The sequence below is a fragment of the Salarias fasciatus genome, chromosome 1 (assembly GCF_902148845.1).
Source record: "Salarias fasciatus chromosome 1, fSalaFa1.1, whole genome shotgun sequence".
Classification (NCBI taxonomy): domain Eukaryota; kingdom Metazoa; phylum Chordata; class Actinopteri; order Blenniiformes; family Blenniidae; genus Salarias; species Salarias fasciatus.
The window spans coordinates 20,033,987-20,056,413 of record NC_043745.1 but is presented as its reverse complement, the minus strand read 5'-3'; the positions used below and the strand labels follow the sequence as shown (position 1 = coordinate 20,056,413).

At 41.5% G+C, this 22,427-nt stretch overlaps 4 protein-coding genes across 4 annotated transcripts in view; 1 reads left to right on the top strand and 3 right to left on the bottom strand.

The window, feature by feature from the left end:
* The first annotated feature begins 711 nt into the window (after positions 1–711).
* On the top strand, positions 712–2,901 carry c1h16orf46 (chromosome 1 C16orf46 homolog). The gene is made up of 2 exons (XM_030094926.1): positions 712–964; positions 2,083–2,901. The coding sequence occupies exons 1-2, from the start codon at positions 770–772 to the stop codon at positions 2,899–2,901; spliced, it is 1,014 nt and encodes a 337-aa protein (XP_029950786.1). The 5' UTR covers positions 712–769.
* A 1,693-nt stretch (positions 2,902–4,594) lies between these two features.
* Positions 4,595–12,678, bottom strand: atmin (ATM interactor). The gene is made up of 4 exons (XM_030116112.1): positions 12,331–12,678; positions 9,963–10,088; positions 8,499–8,698; positions 4,595–8,398 (listed from the first exon to the last, which is right to left on the bottom strand). The coding sequence occupies exons 1-4, from the start codon at positions 12,565–12,567 to the stop codon at positions 6,628–6,630; spliced, it is 2,334 nt and encodes a 777-aa protein (XP_029971972.1). The 5' UTR covers positions 12,568–12,678; the 3' UTR covers positions 4,595–6,627.
* The window catches only part of LOC115406291 (chromodomain Y-like protein 2), a 56,281-nt gene continuing 45,513 nt past the window's right edge, over positions 11,660–22,427 (bottom strand). Inside the window, exon 8 of the transcript XR_003933526.1 lies at positions 11,660–11,669. The gene's annotated coding sequence lies outside the window, so the exon portion shown is untranslated. The remainder of the gene's footprint in view (positions 11,670–22,427) is intronic.
* Positions 16,138–21,474, bottom strand: cenpn (centromere protein N). Its single transcript, XM_030116401.1, has 10 exons — positions 21,224–21,474; positions 20,528–20,573; positions 19,163–19,222; positions 18,370–18,443; positions 18,040–18,213; positions 17,845–17,946; positions 17,603–17,657; positions 17,388–17,497; positions 17,163–17,286; positions 16,138–16,702 (listed from the first exon to the last, which is right to left on the bottom strand). The coding sequence occupies exons 1-10, from the start codon at positions 21,392–21,394 to the stop codon at positions 16,581–16,583; spliced, it is 1,038 nt and encodes a 345-aa protein (XP_029972261.1). The 5' UTR covers positions 21,395–21,474; the 3' UTR covers positions 16,138–16,580.

Genomic DNA, 22,427 nt, shown 5'->3' with positions numbered 1-22,427 from the left:
TCTCTCCATGGTGCGCTGGGGAACGTGGTGAACCCGACTCGTGCTGGTTCTCTCCTCCGCAGCGTTCTGACGTCTGCGCGTACGTGCTGAACTCAACGTATCAACCTGGCTTAATGGTTTCCTCCGACACAAATGATAACCCCGGTTCACTTCCTTTTTCACACACTGCACATACATGACACTGACAGCAAAGCGAGAGGAAAAATAAAAAAAAGAGAGAAGAACACGTTGCACTCCTTGTCAGTGCGTGCTAAAACATCAACTTTTTCCATGCACAACACGTGCATTTGGACTATTCCATGGAGTTACTATGAGCATGCTCGGATCACAGGGAGACACCATGTAACATTCATATTTATTACATAAGAGGGAGAGAGAGAGAGAGAGAGAGAGAGAGAGAGAGAGAGAGAGAGAGAGAGAGAGATGTGCCGCAGACTGCTCCCCTCTGACTGCTCCCCCCGCCCCTTTGCTGACGTCACGCCCCCCGGCGTTACCGTGACGACGGCGTCACAGCTCGTCTCTGAAGGCATCCGTTCGCCGCTGTTTTGAAAAAAACAAAACAAAACAAAACTGTGTCACAAGACGGACACACAGCGGGACTGTTTTTGTGAATGAATACTCAAAACCTCCTCAAACTGCAGATTCATTCTGGTGAGTGAAATTTACTACGTTACGGCTCTTAAGTTTTGCCAGAGAACTTTTGGAAAGACAGATACGGTAGCTGTATTTGTTTCTCTTCAGATCTCGTTATGAAGTACGAGAACTAATCATGGAGATCTGTGAAGAAGATGATCTGACACCGGTGGATAGAGAAGAAGGAGATCCTACGGACTCTGTCGAGCAGCAGCCGATCAGAACGCCTGTCAGGACCCATGTTGATGTCCTTTTAGACATCAGTGAAGAAAACCTCTTGAAAGAACTTGAGCCATATGAATATCATTGTTACTCAAGCTGGGAAGACTCTGTAAGTAGTGTGTGTGTGTGTGTGTGTGTGTGTGTGTGTGTGTGTGTGTGTGTGTGTGTGTGTGTGTGTGTGTTCTCGTATTTCTATCCTTGTTGGGGCCAAATGTCCCCACAAGGATAGCAAAACGTGAAACGACGTGCCTTGTGGGGACCTTTTTCCGGTCCTAAGTAGGAGAAACAGTGTTTTCTTGACCATGTTGTTGTTACTGAAAAAAGTAAAAGTGCAAAAACATTTATTTAGGGTTAGGCTTTGTTGTGGTGTGGGTTAGGGTTAGGGTAAGGGTCAGGGTTAGGGGCTAGACATGAATGGGAGTCAATGGACGGTCCCCACAAGGATAGAAATACAAGACTGGGCGTGTGTGTGTGTGTGTGTGTGTGCGCTTATATTGTCTGATTTTGTGTGTTAAAGTAACATTGAAGTTAGGTGTCATAGTTTGGAGACGGCCTGCAACGTTTTTGGACCTAATTCAAACCAAATGCATCTTGCACTGGCTTGTTTTTCATCTTTCTCCTTGATTTTTTTTTAATGCTTCTGCACTTCTGGCCTGACGTCATCAGATATGACGTGTTGTTGGAATAATGATGTAACATTATTTGACAAGTCATCTGTTGTCAACACAAACATAGCAGGTCCATGCAGAGTCTGAAATGAAATGTAGATATTTCAGTGACGATAACTTTGCACTATATCATGCAGCTTTAATCCCTTTCCATGCAGGAATAAATATATGTCACACTACAAATTGACCATTCACAAACAGCACTACTCAGCTTTTCTACATTACCTTATTTGTACATCACACGAGAGTTCCCTCCTTTCAATCATATACTTTTATTTGCACTCCTACGTTCTTTATGAAGCCAAAGAAATAGATCAGTGCGGTTGCGTTGTCATGCTGAATCTCAGCTCTCAAGAACAACTTTTTCAGCTCAGTCACGTTAATAATTACACTGTTGAGTGGCCAAGTCACATTTTTCCGTGAGTCATTTACATTAACCCCACCTTGGACCCTGCTCACCTATGAGTAATATCCAAATTTCGTGTGTTAATACTGATGCATATGATTTGGAGATTGCAAATGATATGTCGTGTTAACGCTTAATTTATCTATCTAACAGGTCTGTGGTTGGGCCAGAGTGGCTCCGCTGAGCTGCATATATGTGACTGAGAAGAAATGCAAGAAACCAAATAATAAGGAGGCAGACGATCCGACCTGTCTGTCTGCCGGCCAGACACGCTCTGATGCAGGAAGCCCAGCCGGCAGTGAGACTCATGTGGACGTGCATAAACCGAACAAATCCTCATTGCTAAACCAACAGAAAGTGCTGTGGAGTCAAATGGATGCATCAGCCCAGCAGTCCCACGCACCAGAGCAGACTGCCGTCAATACCATGCAGAGAAACATGGAACACCTCTTGATTGGAGAAAAGGAGGAATTTGGATTCCAACCAACTCATTTGCAGCCTCAACATTCCTCATCAATTTATTCTTTGTTAGATAACAGACCCGCTAAACAGCAGAAGTACAGCCATCGACCCAGTGACACAGTGGTTCCAATTACAAACTTCACGTTTTTGCCTCCGATCAAGTCACCAGAGCTGAGTCCCAAGGTCCGCAGACATCTCTGCAGAGGCAAGTCTTCAGAAAGGGAAAGCTTTGAAAAAAACTGTTTTACATTGCACAAGAAGAACGGAAAAAGAGGAACAAGAGTGGACACTCTTGCTCAGTCAGATCTTTACGCTCACAGTACAGAGCTGAGCTCCAGGTACCAGAGAAATCAGTTCTTGTCTGCTATTCGTGCTTCCATCCCAAAGAGGTATCAAGTACCTGTGTCTTCCAAACTTGAAACCGTGCACCGCACAAGCTACTCGATGGGCAAGAGAATCTCACAGGCAATAGCACAACCGTATATACGCCCCAGCTGCCTGTTTTCCTAGGAAACAAGACTTTTTGTGCTACAAAACTGAAATTGTGTGTATGAAATTGTTTTTTAGTCTTGTAATGATTTTAGAGTCTCAGGTGTATGAAGACACACACACACACACACACACACACACACACACACACACACACACACACACACACACACACACACACACACACACACACACACACCAAACTCACACACACAAGCAATTTCAGTCATCAGTTACCTCAAATGCATGTTTATTGGACTGTGGGAAGAAACTGGAATACCAGGTGACTGAAACTTCAGCTACAACCATAGAAAGTATTCTCTACCACTGTGTCCTTTGAAATTATGTGTAAATGTCCATTCATAAAAATCCCTGTGCTGAGCAGTGATGGCCCAAAGTCCCATACTGTTAAACATGTTGTTTTATACATAGCAGCCTACTTCACCCAGAAACTTTGAATCCAAGAAAATAGTAATATTGTGGTTTGACAACTTGTGGAAATATCAAAATTACTGTACAGGGATCATTCACTGCAACTACTCTGCTTGAGTTTTTAAGGCTGCTGGTTGCTTTGATTGTTTTTGCAATTTATATACTGTCTTTATCTTTGTGTTAACTTGTGAGCTAACTACTGACAGTCATCTGTCAAAAATGTCAAATCGTAGCACAGGAAGCAGAACGTTGAATTTTCTTTCTTTTTCTTAAAGACATAACATCAACTACAACAACTTTACAGATTCAGAGCTGGAGCCATAGCTTAGAAATGCATGTAAAATCCTGCAGTTAATATTTATATTAATAGGTCAACTTTTGAATTGGCCCTTCCTAGATTGTCATAATGCCCCTTGGATTTTTTTTTTTTTCAAATTTTCTTTCCCCAACCCCTGCATGTTATTATTGGGACATGTCTTTATTTTGTTCTGGCCTATTCCCACAAGTGCTTCAGTTGCTGTTCTTGTTACCTAGCTACGGAGGACCAACTCTGTAAGTACAGCCCTGTGTTTGCCTCACACGTTTCCTAAAAAAAACAAAACAAAAAGAAATTCTAACAACCAAAATGACAGCTGGGTAGGCGCTATGTTGTACTGTGAAATTACACAATCATCTGCCAAATGACTGCACTTCAGCACAATTTAACATGATTTGTGACTTCTAGTAATGCTATTGGGGTCTAGGTTTTTGCTGATAAACGGAGGTTATCTATGCAGTATTATTGAGATCCGTAAACTGTACTATTTAGTCAGGGCTATTTTTACCTGCTCATTTACTGTGAAAGAGGAGAAAGAGTTTGTGATTTTGCAATTGTGAGACTGAAATAGCCAAGTGTTGAAACAACTGTCCTACCTGACTATACATGTAAAATAAAAATTACTTCAAGCGAGAATTCTTTGTGTCTCTTAGTCATATGTCATTCTGAGTTAATGTGAAAAGAATGATACAATATCACACAGTTCACTTGTTCTAAATTAGGAGAGTGTAAAAAAAAGAAAAAAAAAAAAGTAGCACAACCCAATGTGTCAAACCGCTCTTATAATTCACTTCTTCAGAGCCCAGGAGAACAAAACGTGATCATGAACAAAGCATTGATCACTGCTCATTCGTGTATTTTCTTCTCCCGCTTTGAAGTCATTGTATTCACACTGCATTTTTCCTTTTCTTTGTTGTGCAAGTCACCAAAAAAAAAAAAAAAAAACAACGAAAAAAAGACAACCAACACTTTCCAGCAGTTTATTAACAACATCTGTATTGTAGCTTCAACACTTAATCAAGGCAACCTTTAACTACACACATAAGCAACAGAAACTGAGATTCTGCTAAAACAAATAGTTTGTGCTGGATAAACATCAGCATGCACTCCCCGCAGGGAGGAAATAAAGCACTGCAACTGACACTTAAAGACTGACAGAGCTACTACACAGAGTTGTGTTTAATGCAAGCCATTACCCCGTTACAATAAACTTGCGAGGCGAAGCTGTGCTGTCTCTCAATTTGACAAATACGAATGAAAAACTGCAAATTCTGAAGTTTTGTGTCAAAAGTGTTAATCCAGGGAATTTATCCTTACACAGGGCGGATGTGATTGAGAAAAAAAGAAAGAAAAAAAAAAGACAGAGCATGTTATACTTGGGCACAGTGACATGTCCTGTACATTCCTCGGTGCTGCAGCCACCCATAAAGTGTAACAGCATTAACGACCCATCCATAAAAAAACAGGGAACATGGAATCAAAGCAAACTCTCAACAAAATGCTGCATAGCAAATGTTCTCATGTGACAGGACGTTAATCTTTCCACTGAAAATATAGACGAGAAGGACATTCCAATATTTCATGCAACCACGATGGAGACACCGACACAGGATGGCTTATCATGCAAGGCAAAGACTGAAAGGATTCGGACAAGTTTTCAGTGTCGAGTCACTTCTTACACTGTTTGCTTATAAAAAAAACAAAAAACAAAAAAAAAACAGGATCATTACTTCAAAGCAGCAAATTATCTGTAACACAAAACTCAAGTTTTTACTTGGGCTAAGGCACCGACGTAACAAAATGAAAAAATAAACAAGGCCTGAAGCTCCGTGTTCCCAAGCAGAACACAGTGGTGCCCATGAGGTAACTGCATCATGGAAAACAACTTATAGCCACTTGAAGAGCAACAAATTAGCAATTAGAATTAAAAAAGTCCTTCAATAGGATTCCTTTCAGTCAAAAACAGGTTGTGGATACGTACAATAACTCTGTGCTAATCCTAGCTCTAATCCACTACGCTTCACAACTAGATCACATATGCACAGAGTACTGCTACTGTATACACTTACAGCCAGCTAATGAATAAGTCAAAGACGATGATAGCTTCGTCCGCTCACTAACTCCAGCGGACTTCTTCGCTTTAGAGGTCTGGACACAAAAGAAGAAGTGTCCACGTGACTTCAGACTCTGCGATCACGTTTCAAGGAAAAAAAAAGTGCGCTACGACTGACAAACACATTTCCTGGTCACTTGTGCCACACTTGTATGAGGAACGGTATAATTCAGAGATACATCGACGCAGCTTCAGGTGAAGCCTTGCTCATTGTTGGAAGGCTTACTGGAGCTTTGTTTTGAAAGCTAAAGCTGTTTCTCGCTGGTTTTCCCTAATTTCAACGAGGCAACCATAAGATGCACAAGCGCAAAGTCGATATCTAATGTTTCTGTGCTGCGGTTCATGTGAAGGCTTCATGCATATTTTAGACATGTGAACTGAATGTACAATATCATAAACTGTACAGGTTTGACGAAGTTGTTGCAGTGTGATACATCCATACTTGGATCAGGTCAAACATGGTGGTTTTCAAAGCCTTTTCATGACAGTAGCATACAACTGTAGAGATGATGTCCCTTTTTAGTGTATTTATTTCTTTTTGAACTGCTAGTAAGACAAAGAGCCAGTCAGAGTGTTAACGCACTGAAATATACAAGTAAACTGGCTTTTCAGACGAAACGTATAATACTTAAAGTGCAAATAAATATGTAAACCATCACAGGAGCTGATAAATCCTGCCCGTCGAGCTAATAAAGTGCAGCAAAGCTGTCAGGATATACACCTGGAAAGGCTCTGGACACGATGCCTCCAGTGGAATGGTCAGAAATGTTCCCGCAGACCTGTGACTGATAAGACTATGGTCTGCCAGCGCGTACAGATCACCCTCATGAGGCTCATAATGAAAACCTGTAGTGTAAAAGGTTCACGGAGCTTCACTGAGAGACCTTCAGCGATTGGGTTTCTCGGGGTGGTGAAAGAGAGCGCACAGCTCCTCGCATGTCTGCGTTTCCACAGAACTGAAATGGGACTCCATGTTCCACGCCAGGTCTGCCGACAAGAAGTCGTCCATGACCGTCTGTGTTTCGTTGCTGGTCAGGAAGAGGTGTCCCAGGCCTTCCGCCTGACTGGTCACAGTCTGCGTCTCCGTGCTGTTGAGCAGCCTCGCCTGCTCGCTCTGCCCGACGGGCGCCTGAGCGGGGAGGCCGGCGGTGAACGGAGGCAGATCCGTCTGCGTTTCTGTATCTGAGGATTCTGTGCTCATGGAGAAGCTTGAATGTCGTAAGATGCTGCTCAAGGGCATGTGGCTTCCAGCGTTCAACAGGAAATTGAGGTCGGTCTGAGTCTGAGTGTCAAACAGCTCCAGGTCGCTGGCCTGCGTTCGACTTGGTCCCTCGTTTTGGTCCAGTTCGTCCATGAGGAGGAAGTCTGTCTGCGTCTGAATGTCCAGGGACTCCAGCGGCGTGTCGCCGCCCAGCCCTCCCAGCTCGCTCTCCTCCGTCTGCGTCTGAATGTGCACGGCGTTGAGGAACTCTTCAAAGTCAAAGTCTATGCCGTTGTGCTGCTCCTGAACCGAGCCCAGCCCGGACCCGCAGCCTGCGGAGGCCTCCGTCAGCACCTGGTGTCCCGACATGCTGTCAGACAGAATGTTTTCCAGATCACTCAGCAGGGTCATTGTTTGGGTCTGGTTGTCGGCCATGTTATTTGCGTTGAGCTCATGTGTCTGCACCCCGTAGCACATGCCGCCCGCTGTCTTCGAGTCTTCATATAAACCACTTCCTGCGGCACTAAGGGTGTCGTCAAGGTCCAGAGCGGTCTGGGTGGAGACACTGAGCGAGTCACAGGCGAACAGATCAGAGCAGATGATTGCCTGGTCCTGAGCCTTCTCCTCCGCCTGTGACGTAGCCACATATGTCTGCGTCTGCCGGGTTTTGTATGGGAGCACAGAGGAGGAGCAAGGAATTTGGCTCAGGCTCTGGCAGTCCGTCTGAGCGCCGATAGAGGACGTGGCTTTCGCCCGGGAGGAGAATGTCTGAGTTTCAACGCTGACCGGCAGCAGGACTTGAGCACTGACGCTGATGTCCGTCTGTGAGCAGGACGACACCGAGGACTCCGCCATGGGGCAGAGGCTGATCCCCTCGCCAGCACTCACTCCTGACAAGTATGATTTGTCTGTCTGAATGTTGGTGGAGGTGCTCCGTCCCCGCTGCCCTGCCACACTGTTGGTGGAGTCCTCTGCACCCGCAGAGTCCAGACTGACCTGCACCCCCGTGCTGATGGGCCCCAGGCTGGACCGGGACGTAGGCATGCTGTCCTTGAAACTCAAACTTTTAGCGTCGAGTTGGGGCACCACTGCTCCCATGGCCTGTGGCAGCAGCTGGAGGGTGCTGACAGAGCCTTGGTTATCTACCGCGAGGACGACCGATCTGAGAGTCCCACTGTCCGTGGACGGAAGGAGAACGGGGAGGTGGGTCAGCTGCATCACAGGAACACTGACCAAAGCCATCTTAGGCTTCAGCAGGAACAACTTGGGAGGACTCCTCACTGAGTTAGAGCTTTGATTCGCAGAGTCCGGGGTGTGAACAGCTGTATCGGATGGGAGCACAGTCTCTGACAGCTCTTTAGTAGCAGACACAATCTGGAAAGATGAATCGCTGGTCTTAACCTTTTCAGCACCGCTTAACAGTTTCTCCATCTTTCGTTTCTTTACTGGAGGATTTCTGTAAAGAAACCAAACAATAACAACATTTTCAACAATCTTATGATCAGCAAAACCGCAGCGTATCTTTGAAAACACATCTGGGTAAAATGTGTGCACACCTGTGTTCAGTAGGAATCTCGTGGCCTGTCCTGTAGATGTGTGAGAGCAGAGCTGCTCTGCTGGCGTAGGGACAGCCACAGGTACATTGGTACGTCTTCCCACAGTCTTCTATGTGTCTCTTCAGGTCCCACTCGGTGCTGTAGCCATTGTTGCACTTGGAGCATTTGTGTTTCTTTTCTGCATGCATCTTCATGAAGTGCTGGTGTGAAAGAGATTCAAAAGCAAACAAGCCAGTGTGAAAAAAAACTTCAATATTTACTACATAGTTTTTGTACATTGAAAGTGCAGGACAACATAAAAATATCTAAATGGGTTTGAGAGAAATGAGAAAGTGACTTTTTTTATCCTGCGAGTCAGACAATGTCACGTGCTGAATAAATTGCCCAAAAGTGGAACATGTATATTTGGAATTGGTACCACGTTTGTTGATGTCAGACTTAAAGACAAAATTCTGCTATTTGGAGAAAATGTGAAAAATAGAACATTCTACAACATTAATCTGTGGTACAATAGATAGATATTATGTGTCAAACAGGAAATGCAGGATAATTTGTCAAACTGGTAACATCATTCATAGATAACAGATTTAAATCTTTTATTTTGAAGCACACAAGTCTTAAAGGGCAACTTCGGTTTTTTGACATCTGGACCTTATTTATTGGTGTGTGCATGCTCATATACTCACTCAGACAAACATCGTGCAGCTCGGAGTCCTTCAGAAGTTATTTAGATTCAACCGATTTAGCTGCACTTAGCGGGGGCCACGGCAAGGGAGCTTCAGCGCGGGACATAATCTCTGCAAAGTCGCTCATTTCGGCTATATTTTTTCATCCATCGCCATTGTTATCATAAAGTCAGCTCATCTACCGTACAGTTTTCACTAACTTAGCCACAATTAGCTAAGATGGGAATGTCGCGGAGCTCCTCTCCCCAGCAGAGAGGCACTTTGGCTGGGCCTCGGCTGTCACGTCACGCGGGCGTCTGACTTCCAGGGCCGAGTTGGTCCGAGTCGGGGCCAAGGTGGGTAAACGGCCCGGAGCTTGCTCCACGGAGTCTCCGGAAGTCTCCAGGCCGGCCTGGCCGCGGTGCGCACGGGGACCCGCCGCATTCCGCCTGGATGTCTCTCCTCACCACGGGTCTCCGGAGGTCTCCAAGCCGGCCTGGGCGCACCGCACGCTGAAGCTCCCTTGCCATGGCCCCCGTTAAGTGCGGCTAAATCGGTTGGATCTAAATAACTTCTGAAGGACTCCGTGCTGCACAATGTTTGTCTGAGTGAGTATATGAGCATACACACACCTATAAATAAGGTCCAGATGTCAAAAAACCGAAGTTGCCCTTTAATGTGGTTTTATTTCAAACATTGAAGTAGATTTTTCTGTGCTACAGATCTCAGTCAGCTCAAGATGACACAGACTGAAATGACTTCAAAATGATTGTTAGGAAAGAGTGAAGAAAACGCTTACTTGTTTAACGAGGGAGAATTGGGAGAACGGTCTGTTTGGCCCCCTGGGACAGCCTTCAATGGGACAGCAATAGAGTTTCTGCGAGCCTTTCATCTCCTTTCTGACCGTGGGATTGACAATACCATCCTACATGTGACAAAAACAGTGAGCAGTTTAAAACACACATCTGTTTTCTCAATCTTTAGATCACAGTCATTCTCTGGACAGCTGTGAGTTACACTGCATTTCTGTGCCAACACGATACTCAATAATGTCAACCAATCATGTCAGTGGTGTGGATATTTTAGATAATAGGTAACAGTACCATTCATCTAGAAAATAGTTCCCATAGTAAACTGTGTGCCTTATATCAAAATCACACCACATTTTCACTCATGATCACCTGTCAATGGCATTGTTGAAACTATCACATCACTGAAAGTACAAAACTCAGTTCACCAACAAACCACCTGCATGTACAGCAGGATCAGCTTTACAAAGCTGCCAAACACATTACTGAGTGCATGTAGGAACATCTGACAGTGTATTTCTCTCCACTCAATCTTTTAAAATGTCAACCCACTGACCTTTGCAATACATCAAAGCACATTCTGAATGATACTGATCACAAAAAAGAAATGCCACCTTTCACAAATGCTTAAATCAGGTGTCACTGAGACTATTCATGACAGTTCATTCCTTCTTAGGGCCTGGACAAGGTCACCTCTACCAGCTGGAACACCAGAGGGAGGAGAACAGCGAAAGCAGACAAAAAATATTTGCTTCATCACAAGAGATTTATTATAAAATGACAATTTTGGGATGCTTTTGCAGTTCACTTCAGCTACACCACATGGTTGTAGGCTGAAGCATGACTAATGTGTAGGTATTATTTGTCATCAGTCAGTCGCTGGCTGCAGCTCAAAGGAGAAAGCAAGCTCAGATTAACGGTCTTTGTTGCAGCAATGCCAGCCCACTGTCTTTCAGCACTCACCGCCCAGGTTACTTTTCACTCGAGAAGACTATACAAGACAGTGATAAGTTACATTAAGTGTCTTTAAACCCAGCTTCTTTTTGCTGCAAACAGCACTGAATTGAAAGACAGCTGGAACTCAAGCCAGAAGAACCCCATTAGCCTTATGAAAGGAGTCTGAATAAGGCTGAGGGGACAAATTCAAAGGAGAGGCATCAAGTAAGGAAACAAATCTGTCATGCTGCTGCATGGTGACGCAGGAAACCTATTGTAAGTTGAAAGTGGACACAAAATAAACATATATGCTATCCCACATCATGCCCCACGCTTGCTTTCTGACCTCATGAATAATGCAAAAGAAGCAGATAGTGAGTAACTGCAGCCTTTAGGCACTTTGTTGTCATGTTGTCCTGAATATCATTAGCACTGCTGACGGAAGTTTCACAATGCTGTGGATTTAAAAATACCAGGCTTGATCTGTGCTTTTGGGTTTGAAAAAATGACTGCTGTTCACTAACAGTACTCTCTTTGTACTCTTCAAAGGCAATCTGTGATTAAAATGTGGATGCGCACTGAAAAAATCAAGACATTTTGCTCTTGTTGGTTACACATCCTTTATCATATTAAAAACAATGTACGGTTAAATTTGCCGATCATTTCTAAATCTTAGTTCATCCCGATCACATTATACACTGAAGTAAAGAAGATGATATGAATAATGCTACAGGGTTATCATTCAGTTCCATTCATTGGGCCTCTTTAAGTCCTCTCTGGGCTGCATGAAGTACTCAGAAGAGCCAATTCAAATTCTCACATTCACCTATTTCAGACAAAGAGCTTAGTCTATCGCAAGACAAAAGGCTGCCTTTCCCAGTGAAGAACTTCATTCATGGAGGGGAAACAGTGAATTACTGCCTCCCACCGAAAAACCCAGTCCAGTGAGGACAGAGGAACCAGGGTCAGAGGCAGACTCTGGTTCTCCATCACTGTGTTGTCTTGGTAAACATTCGACTTTCAGACCACAAATATGCATTTTATGCACATCAATACGCACATCTTAACATTTCCCCACTTTGATTGCCCAATTACATAATCTACATCAACCAGAACTCTGAGTGAACAGGGAGCCTGTCCCCACGTGATTCTGATCACTAAACGACAACACAAGTAGCTAGTTGCACTCGTCCTATGGTGCTTATCATAACCGTTACAATAACAATAAAGGTAACCTTTCACCAAATCCGATAACACCCTGATGTTTGGAGCTCACCATCACTCCCACCCCGTTAGTTATGGATGACCTGCGCCCTGCAGTTTTAAAAGGAGGCGTTTCTCCTCTCGGAGTTAGCCAAGTTAGCACAGCAGTTTGCTAACAGCTGTAAAGCCGTCGGCGACCCGGCTTCGGGGAGAAATCACCTTGATCCTGTGCGACTTGACGAGGTGCATGTTCAATGCAGGTGTGTTGGGGAGAATCTTGCCACATCCCTCCACGGTGCAGAGGATGTTCGTCCTCACTTCTTTGGTCAGCTCCGTGATGGTGGGCTTGACTATTTCCCGAGACTGCGACACAGGCTCCTCGTCCGCCGCTGCGTACTCCCTGTTATTCGTCTTGGCCGTGGCAGAGGAAGCCATGTTTCTGTGTTGACAGTCCATTGTGTGTTTGGCAGAGAGCCCCGGCGGCGGCAGCAGCTCTCAGTGTGCAGAGACATACCGTCCCTCCGTCCCTCGGCTGTGGCTGACAGGCTGCTTCCACCTTCCTCTCACTCACGAGCGAAACAGCGGAATTGAGTGCGTCACTTCCGGTGTGGAGCCAATACTTCCTCCAAGATTATGCCCAGATAATATACAAACAACTAATAAACAAACAGATATAGAGGCTACGTTTTATTGACGCAACCCTGATAAGTATTGTTAATTGTGACTGTATATTTTTATACATTAAATACCAAACTGAAGACTGCTTCAGAATGGCACATGAATTGACAGTGTAAATCAGTGGTTCTTAAAGGCGCAATAAGTAAGACATTTACTGTAACAATGATTAAAATAATTCCTATCACCAACTGTAAATGAAGAAACATTCCCTTTCAACAATCTGTCCATCATCAGTGTCTTTGTTTGTCAAGTTATTTCTTTCAAACTGAGGCGTCCTTGGGTGGGTGGGGCTGGACCGTCACACTTCCGGGTTCCAGAGCTAATCATAAGTTACCTGCGGATGCCAAACGGCAGAATAGCATTGCGTATTTTCGACTGAGCTGTCGGCCATGCGAGACGTCAGTCACATGCCTGATCGACCGTGCGCGCCGTGTGCCCCACAAGGGCATGGCACCTGAACTGTCTAAACAAAAATGGCAACCTGCACACAACTTCAGGAGCAATCAGTAATATTACATCGAATAACTACTCCCTCCTCTGGACAGCATCGTGCAGGTTGCCAGTTCAGAGGACTTGTTAGTGAGTTTGGAAAGTTCAGGCACATTTTCTTAGTGGTACACAGCCAGACACAGACATATATATGGAATGTTGTGCCGCTTGTTTGGCAACCTCAGGAACTCATGTATGATTGGCTCTGGAGTCCGGAAGTGTAACAGTTTAGCCCCACCTCCCAAAATAGTTCCATCCTAGAACAACTCAATTTGAGAGAAAAAAACTTGACAAAGACGTTGTTGATGGAAATGGCATATTGTTTAAAGGTACATTAAGGAATTTGCACGTTTTATGCGAAACAGCGCCCCCTGCAGGCCTTGGGCATAATGCAGCTTAGTGAAAAACTCGTCCCTGTGGCTCGCGTGCACAGAAGAGAGGAACTCCTTCCTGACTCGTTTAGTAGCGCTCAAGTAAAATTTAATTTTCTTTTACCTGGTGGAGTCCGTGCTGGAGTTGTGGCAGCGCTAGAAGCCAGTCTTTTCTTACTTTCTGGAAGATCCTGCTCAGTTGTTGCTCACTAAGCATCTGGCGGAGTAATGGCGGACAAAACGAAACTGAACTAAATCAGGTCAGCTGGAGCCTGCATTACATCATTCCTTTCAGATTCTCCCCCAAAAAATTCTGGTGCCGGACCGGCACTTCAACTTTAAAGTGACAATTTAGTGCTGTTAGCGGTACTTGCAATGAATATGTCAGGGCACATTGTGCACGTCATTAAAAATGTGTAACATATTTATGGTGGAAAATAAGTATTTTTAAGGTTGTAAAACTCCTTAATGCACCTTTAAAGATAATGTTTCTTCAATAACAGGTGAAAAATGGGCATGATTTTAATTATTTTTTCAGTAAATTTCTGATTGCACCTTTAAAACTACCTCAGAAAATATCATCATTATGGTTGACCTGAATATACAGTAGCATCTATACTAGCTCTTTATGTGTAACTTAATATTTATTTTTAAAATGAACTTCATGTATGGAATATTTTTTATTCTAAGCTTTGTGTATATTTCCAAATAAAATATATTCAAAAATATATTTAAGCAGGATTACTATTGCAACGACACATCATCAGTAGGGTAAAACTAACCTGTCTCACGACGGTCGAAACCCAGCTCATGTTCACACTGACATGACATCTCAAACAAAACTTAAAATTGTGGCCATTTTGGTGATGTTGAGTTGAAGCCACAAAACACAAATTTAAAGTAATAAAATAGGCATAGAAACAGGAATATTAATCGTGATTTGTAGCCACAATTAGAAATTTCATTAGAGAAGTCATATCCAGGACATTGGAAAATCACAAGTGTCAAACTCATTTCATCGAATATTTTAAACACCTGGAGTTGTCCAGACCAGTAAAATAAAGTCACAACAACCTTTACATTCTTGATGAAAATGTCGATATTTTTCACGAAACCAAACAATTACTACTAAAAATGATGACAATGTCAACATAAAGCATTTTTGATGACACATTGTTTAAAATGCAGAGAAATGTTTTTCTATTGCTGTTGCATTTTTCTCACCCTGACAGTATAGCTTTGCATTATTGTTTTTTTCATCTGCTTTCTTAAAGGTAGCTATCTCTCATGGCAAGATCACAGAAGACATTTTTAGAAAAAAAACATTTTTAAAAAATTAATATTTTCTTTGGAATGAAGCACAGGTTGGTTTTGACCCATGGACCCTATGTTGAGCACCCCTGTACTAGATAGTAGAGCTTAAGTTAAATGGACCAAAACATTACTTAAGTGCACTATGACTATTATTTTTCATAAAGACCATGTGAAATAAATCATGCACCTGGGGGCTTGATAATTTTTTTCAGAAATTTAAATTGTTAGAAAAAAAAAAAATCCAAATCAATTTTCCTGTTTTTCCTCTACCTGTAAAGCAGTAAAATGTGTAAACGCTCTTCTAGCTCTCTCAGAATTATATAAATGGATGTGTAATGCATTCAAAACGTGTTCAGTCTGACAAAATATTCTGATGCATTGTTGGATATTGTGAATGTCTTGTATAAGGGACTAATGTTCCTTACAAAATGACATTATGCATATCAATTTTTTTTGTTAAACTGACACATCGTTCTGTTGAAGCCCTTGTGTTACATCTTGCACAGTGACCACAGTATGATGTTTAACACAGTTTCTTTCTCATACTGGTGTTTTTCATTAGTAAATTGATAGAAAGCACAAAGATCTTTAAAGCAAACTGCCTCTATCAGGTCACAAACGGCTTAAAGTGTGTCCATCAACACCCAAAATATCCAGAGGGATACAGTGTTCACAGTCACTGTTTATCCACTAAAACACACAATTTACTGTAATGGGACAGTATTTGTTTTTATCAGCCACTGAGAGGGTCACAGGGCTCTTTTGATTATTTGAAACCAAACATATTTTATCACATTACACCTCATCCCATCACTGCACTCACATCTGTTAATTACAACTACAATGTCCATATTTTCAGATTTCTGTTCTTTACCATGTGCATGTTGTGACACAGTGAAGATCTAACCCCAGGACAGTGTGGAGTTCATGGTTGCTTTAATTACTGTATACTATTAACTACTTTTTCTTAATGAATACAGTCTCGTCTGTGCCTGCAGGTTGTAATTTAATTAGTATTTTGATAATGCAATAAGAAATGATTCTTCAATTGGCACAAATACCTTAAAAAATTATTTAAACAGTGTGTGTTTTCTCTTATGAGATTCCTGCATTATTAAACACAAAGGACCACTGAACAATTATCAATGATGCTTTTAATAGATCAGTTCGGAAGTATTGTAAAAAGCTTGTAAAATCTGAATCAAATACTTTTAGTTTTAATGTCCAGATAAGAGATGCAAAATTAATGTTTAATTAAACACATGCAACGTCAATGTGTGAGCTGATACTTCACTCCTAGCTATGACTGCAAGGTGCAGCTTTGTAAAGCTTAGAAAAATAAAAACTGAACAAGAAGGGATAATAAATATATGGGAAAGTGAAACACAAACCAATAACACTATATCTATAAAAGAATCTTGCTCTTCATAAACAGCCAACACTAACACGATTAGCTCTGGAGGTTTAGAAAGGTTGAAGACAACATGAAGGAAGTTTGACTTCGACATTTCCAAACTACTAAAAGAAGTAGATCAATGACAGAGTGGTAGACAGACTCGGGTTAGCAGAGGCAGCAAATAATCCCACTGCAGAGACCTTTTAACGGAGGCTCTACTATCACTTCTGTGACTGCTGCGTTTGTGAGGAGGGACTACGGCCGTTGTCTGTGATCACAAAAGAGTTCCTTCCTTTTAAAGGGACCGATGAAAGTAGCGGTGTGACAGGGGTGGAGGCAATCCCTGCAAAAAAAAAACAACAAAACGGTACAATGTTAAAAAAACATTCAGCGTAACAAAAATGCTATCAAGAGCAATTAAAATTACTCGGCTTAACACACAAAATATTTGTTTTGAAACAGCTCCACCATGCCCACAGAGCAGCGGGAATGAGTGAATATAGTAATAACAATAGATGCAAAGTTATTTTAAGAAGTGAAAACATACTGTTATCTTAATTATGCAATTTTACTGTTGCTCATGTGTCTCTCTACACTGCATTGAGTGGCAGGTCTTCAAAAGGACTGCTGAAAGTGAAAAAGTCTCAGAGAAAGAAAACTAAAAGAAAAAAAAAACTGTCAGTCTAAGAATATGTCCTCCAGAGTGTCAGGGCGCCCACTTGTGGACATTTTTAGAACTAAGCACTGTGAAGCACAGTTCAATAAACATGTCTGTATGACTGGGTCTCTTGAGGATCTGCTACCTGAGGATGCACAGTGTCTGAGGGACTCCAACAGGTTCACGCTGGAAAATTTAACAACGCATCTGAACGGCTCCTCCCGCTCCGTCATGATCTTGTTGGTGTGATCTTTGAATCTTGTTTCAAGCTGTAAAAAAGAAAAAAGAAAAATAAGACTATCAGAGTAGTGGACTTTTGTATCTCTGATTTACTGAAATGACATCTGCGGAGGAGTACGATTGCTTTTACCTTGTAAACTGCAGACTGTAGCTGAGGTAAGACTCCACCGCCAAATGCCTCACAGGCCATCTGTTGTCTCTTTGCTGCAGCCCCAGCCTGTTCTCTTTCAATATGTGGGTCTGGATGTATAAATGCACACAATCACTATGTCGAATTCTGTCAGAAAGTCAAATTTATGTCAGGTTTACAATATATGTAGAGTAGCTTCAAGAAGTAATACATACGTGACTCAATTTCATTTTTTTCTGCAAGAGGAGTTGGATACTTGGTGGGAAAAACCTGAGAGGGAATAAAGAAAAAAGATCAACAGCTAATGAGGTTACAGAAAACTTGTATTTAAAGCTCATCTGAATTCATTTGAAAGAAAAAACAAGAGGCGTTTTTTTTTTTTTTTTTTTTTTTTTAAAATCGAGGAGACAAAAAAAATAAACCGTCTTTAAATACGTTTACGTAATAATGAATTTACTTGTTGGTATCGCTTCATCAGGAGGTCTGTGATGGCCGTGAGATTCCTCCCACTGAGGTTGGCATCCTTCATACCTCGATGCCGGGTGGAGAGAACCAGGGCCTGTGAAGAGCAGCACTTTGTTAGTGAGTAACAGACGCTGACAGCTACCTGCACTGACAGGATGAAAATAACCGATCAGAGGTCAGTCCTCACCTGGGACAACAGAGGCTTGAGCTTTGAATTGAGGCTGGTCATAAACACATGAGAGCTTTGAAGATAATAAACAACATAAGTTGGCTTGAGGTGGTCGGGACGACTCAAGGCGTCTCCCCATGCAATCCGGATCCATACGGCTTCGTCTGTGTGCTTCTTTATTTTGATCGAGACCTTTGTTCCAAAGCAAAAAGCAGACTTTTAGTGAGGAATGTTTAACACAGAATAGAATATTACTTTTTTGTAAATAACATGACAACAAAAAAATCATACAATCATCTAAAAAAAAAAAAAAAAAAAAAAGAGAGAGAGAGAAGAAATGTTTCTTACATGTCGCATGAGCTGACTGAGATGGCATTTAAACTGCTGCTTGAACTGTGTCAGATCAACAGAATGAGCGTCATCTAGAGAAAAACATGAGAATTCAAACATGCTTAGAAAAAGATCCAAATAATCTAATTTCAGCCAAATGTCATGGCAGTACTAAAAGATCTCCGAAGAAAAACATCAAGGAACAGCCAGTGAGTTTATTTGATCACTTATTCAAGTTAACCACAGGAACATAGTCAGTGTTGATTAAAAAATGTAGCGATTGAGTTTCTGTGAGCATTTCTGCAAAGGACACTGTGTAAGGACGCATTGCGCATGAGACTGATAACCAGTGCTTTCATTTTGCAATTGTTATAATTTTTTTAGCAGCTACACAACCCCAATTTGACAAATATTAGACATAAAATCTAGAAAAACTTGAAGTCTCTCCCTCAATAATGAAACTTATCAAAATGACACCAGCACAGTGAAACTGCAACTGTGAGTGAGCAGTAACAGGAGTGACCATCACAACTGAATAGCAATGATGTTTCAAAATCTTTTTATAAAACTAGGATGGATTATCAACGAAAGAAAAAAAAAAAAAAAGAATTGCATTCAGGACAAAATAACAAATATACAATAACAGTGGCACAAAACATGCTACATCAATCACCAAGACGAAGATTTAGATTCAAACCAAATATTAAGATTAAACAAGCTGATTCCAGGAGAAGCTGAAGGGATTTGTTAAAAGGGGACTGACTTGAACTGTCAAAAAGGTTTAAAAGCCAATATTTCAGGCTGAACATACCTTTAGGATCCAGGAGCTGGAAAGCATACCACATGCCCTGGTTGGGATTGTCAATGACATCTGAGAGAATGAAAACAGAAAGAGTGACATTGTGTTATTGCATTTTACATTTCATTTCTTATTTTGATCATTTTACTATCTCTATCATACACAACACCGCCCCCACAAAAGAAAAACAAACTGAAAATATCAGAATATTCGATAGGATCAAATGATAAATTTTTGAATTTGTGGGTTAAAGGATAAGTTTAGTTTAAACAGCTTTCACGTTGTAGAATGAAGTACAACAATATACTCACCCAGAAGCGGCAGCTGTAAACAAAGCTTTCAGTTCAGAGGTAAACAAAACCACAACATTTATCTCGCGTCACCGGGCTGTCGTGGAGGATTGGCGTGAGCGGACCATGATGAAATACTGGTGAAACTAATGAGTTTTTTAATGACTAAAGCTGTTTAGGAGCAGCTATACACATGCCCCATCTGCTAGACGTATAGGGATGTCCGCAGCTCGATTTTGTATCTAAATTTCTCCCGAAACACTGTTCGGATCAGAAAAGCCTTCTGGGTGAGTGTATTGTTCTACTTCATTCTATAAACAACGTGAAAGCTGTTTAAACCCTATTTATCTTTTAAGACTGAATTGGTTGAAGAGCTAAAGAAGAACAAGACAGGTGATAAACAGAGGAATGTAGTGACTCTTAAAACTAATATTAAATATCAAACATTCTAAAGCCAGTAAGATTTTATTATTGATTAATGGAGCTGGGGTGATGGCAAAGAAATTAAACTACTCACTCTTTTTAGAAATGTACATTTGTCTTTTTGTTTCCCCTGTGTAAATATTTGGCACTACTATTGTAATTTTCCATATCAGTAATTTTGTTGCACTTGTAACTTGCTGCAATGATAATAAAAAGCATTCCACTTCCATATACTGTATATTGCTTTGATACATAATATGAAATACTTCAATCATCCCAGAGGGGAATTCTTTACAGCTTTCTTTCACATAGAATATTAAAATATTACCAAAAAATATATATTAAAAAGGGAAATATTATATGCACAAAGCTTATATTAATATAGAGCAGTTATCTTTGAATAGAAATGTTGCAGATTTGATTACCCATCTCCCTCTGTCCACATGTCTAAGAGTCTTTGAAGGAGACGCTGAACAGCAAATGCTTGAGCAGCTTGCCTGGCAGCAGCCCCCCACTGATGTGTGAATGTGTGTGTATGAATGGCTGAATGTGAAGTGTAAGGTGCTGTGTGAGTGAAATCCATTTACCTTTTACTTGACAATAAACACAACACTATAAGATTTTAGTGTATTGCAAACAACCAATGTTTTTGAGATGGACTCACGCATCATTTCCAGCTCTGTGATGTGTTTGATTGTGAGTTCATTTTCCTGAGAAGAGAGAAGAAACAATTAAGATGAAAATAAACCTGCTGAGCAAGAAAATGTAAAAACAGAGGTTCAGTCTGGTTTGGGTTGTGCCATTAAAGCAGGGGTTTCAAACACATTTGAAATCAGAGGCCACAAACCAGCTTTATCTCTGGTGGGCTGGACTGTTGAAACAGTGGCATTATAGCTTCACATTTAAAATTGTTCCTTGTTGCGGCATAGAGCACGCGTTTCAACAAAATCTGTTTACACAAAATGAAATAATTGATAGAGAAATATGACTAATCTCAACATAAAGGCAATTCTAATTATATGTTCTTGTACAGAATACAATGAAATAAAATATTAAGAAAAAAACATAAGTTGCATTATGGATGTTTTTTACTAACAACCTGACAACAAAGTCTCAGCATTGTTCATGTCTGTTACTCTAAAGACATTTTTCAAAAAAGTCAGTGGATTCGTTAAATGTTTTTAAAATCATTTACTTGGCGTTCTTGCGGTCGGACTGGTGCATCTTGTGGGCCGATTTTGGCCCACGGGCCTTATGTTTAGCACGCCTGGTTTAGAGTTAAATTTGTAATCTCTCGTAAACATTAATTACATATAACACGCGACACCCCAGAAATCCACACTCCAAATGTGTCGCATACCTCGCAGATAGAGAGCAGTTTCTCCGTCAACGCCCATTTGGTCTTGGAGAGGTCCAGAGACCGCCGCTGGGCCTCCGACAGACGCTCCCACTTATCCAGCGTGGCTCTCAACGTCTGGCTCGGGAACCGTCTGACGACCCGCTGCAGTAAACGTCGAGTAATGTTTTCCATTTTTTCCTAAATAAAGCGCAGCGTGATGTTTCCCTTTCTGACTAAAGTCTGCTCGTTCAACCTACAGAGAAACAGCCCAGACAAACAAACCGCCACAACACGAATCTACCAATCACACACTTCCTGTGAGGCTCACGGCTTCATGTCAGCGCCGCCTATTGGCTCGGAGGAGAAGTGCAACCTTCTCACCACATTCCCTCTCACACAGTAATAAAAAGAATACTACTACAAAAATTTAAAATGTTAGAAGAAGATCAGTACCTAAGGTTTGGTAATTAAAGATAGATAAGTCCGATATGATTTTTTTGAAGGGTTAAGATTTTTCTTGATGTTGATTCACTTCAACTTGTTTGTTTGTTTGCTTTATCTTATTACAGACATTAAAATGAGCACAATGTAAATCAAAACTTAACATGCTCCGTAAGAAGGAAGATTCATTCAGTTCTACCCCTCTCCAGACAATATAAGAAAGAGAGAGAGAGAGAGAGAGAGAGAGAGAGAGAGAGAGAGAGAGAGAGAGAGAGAGAGAGAGAGAGAGAGAGAGAGAGAGAGTACTCAGGGGTGGAAGTAACAACTAATACTATCTGGTTGTTACATTGTAGTAGTATTTTGTAACTCTGAAATTAGCATTTTTTTTCTAGTATGTGAATGCACTGTACACCCTGCAATCTACTACAACATTTAGTCTATGCTCATGTGTCCTGTACTTAAGCGCGGTCAATCGTACTTAAACACGTCAGGACCCATGAAAATAATGACTATTTGTACGAGAACAATAACAAAAAAACCCCAATATATTTAAAGAACATTTTTTGGATTACAATATGTCAAGCGCTTCAATATGTGGCATTTAAGAAATAACCAAAATGACTATTAAAATATGTGGCACAATAGTTTAAAAGTAAGCTACAAATAAAAAATTCATCACCATCAATATTGATCACTGTGACCATCCAGAGCCTGCTGATGTACTGCATTACAGTATGGTACAGGGCAGCACTGAGGCAGACAGAAAGAGAGAGGGTAATCACAG

Bases quoted from the DNA above. Each gene is read 5' to 3' on its own strand.
- c1h16orf46 (XM_030094926.1), top strand. From the start codon at position 770: ATGGAGATCTGTGAAGAAGATGATCTGACACCGGTGGATAGAGAAGAA. The intron at 965-2,082 runs GTAAGTAGTGTG...TCTATCTAACAG, and splicing joins ACTCAAGCTGGGAAGACTCT to GTCTGTGGTTGGGCCAGAGT.
- cenpn (XM_030116401.1), bottom strand. From the start codon at position 21,394: ATGGAAAACATTACTCGACGTTTACTGCAGCGGGTCGTCAGACGGTTC. The intron at 17,498-17,602 runs GTATGTATTACT...TTATACATCCAG, and splicing joins AAAAAATGAAATTGAGTCAC to ACCCACATATTGAAAGAGAA. The intron at 17,287-17,387 runs GTAAAAGCAATC...TCTTTTTTACAG, and splicing joins TACAGTCTGCAGTTTACAAG to CTTGAAACAAGATTCAAAGA.
- atmin (XM_030116112.1), bottom strand. From the start codon at position 12,567: ATGGACTGTCAACACAGAAACATGGCTTCCTCTGCCACGGCCAAGACG. The intron at 10,089-12,330 runs GTGATTTCTCCC...TGTCACATGTAG, and splicing joins TCAAGTCGCACAGGATCAAG to GATGGTATTGTCAATCCCAC. The intron at 8,399-8,498 runs GTGTGCACACAT...GTTTCTTTACAG, and splicing joins GAGATTCCTACTGAACACAG to AAATCCTCCAGTAAAGAAAC.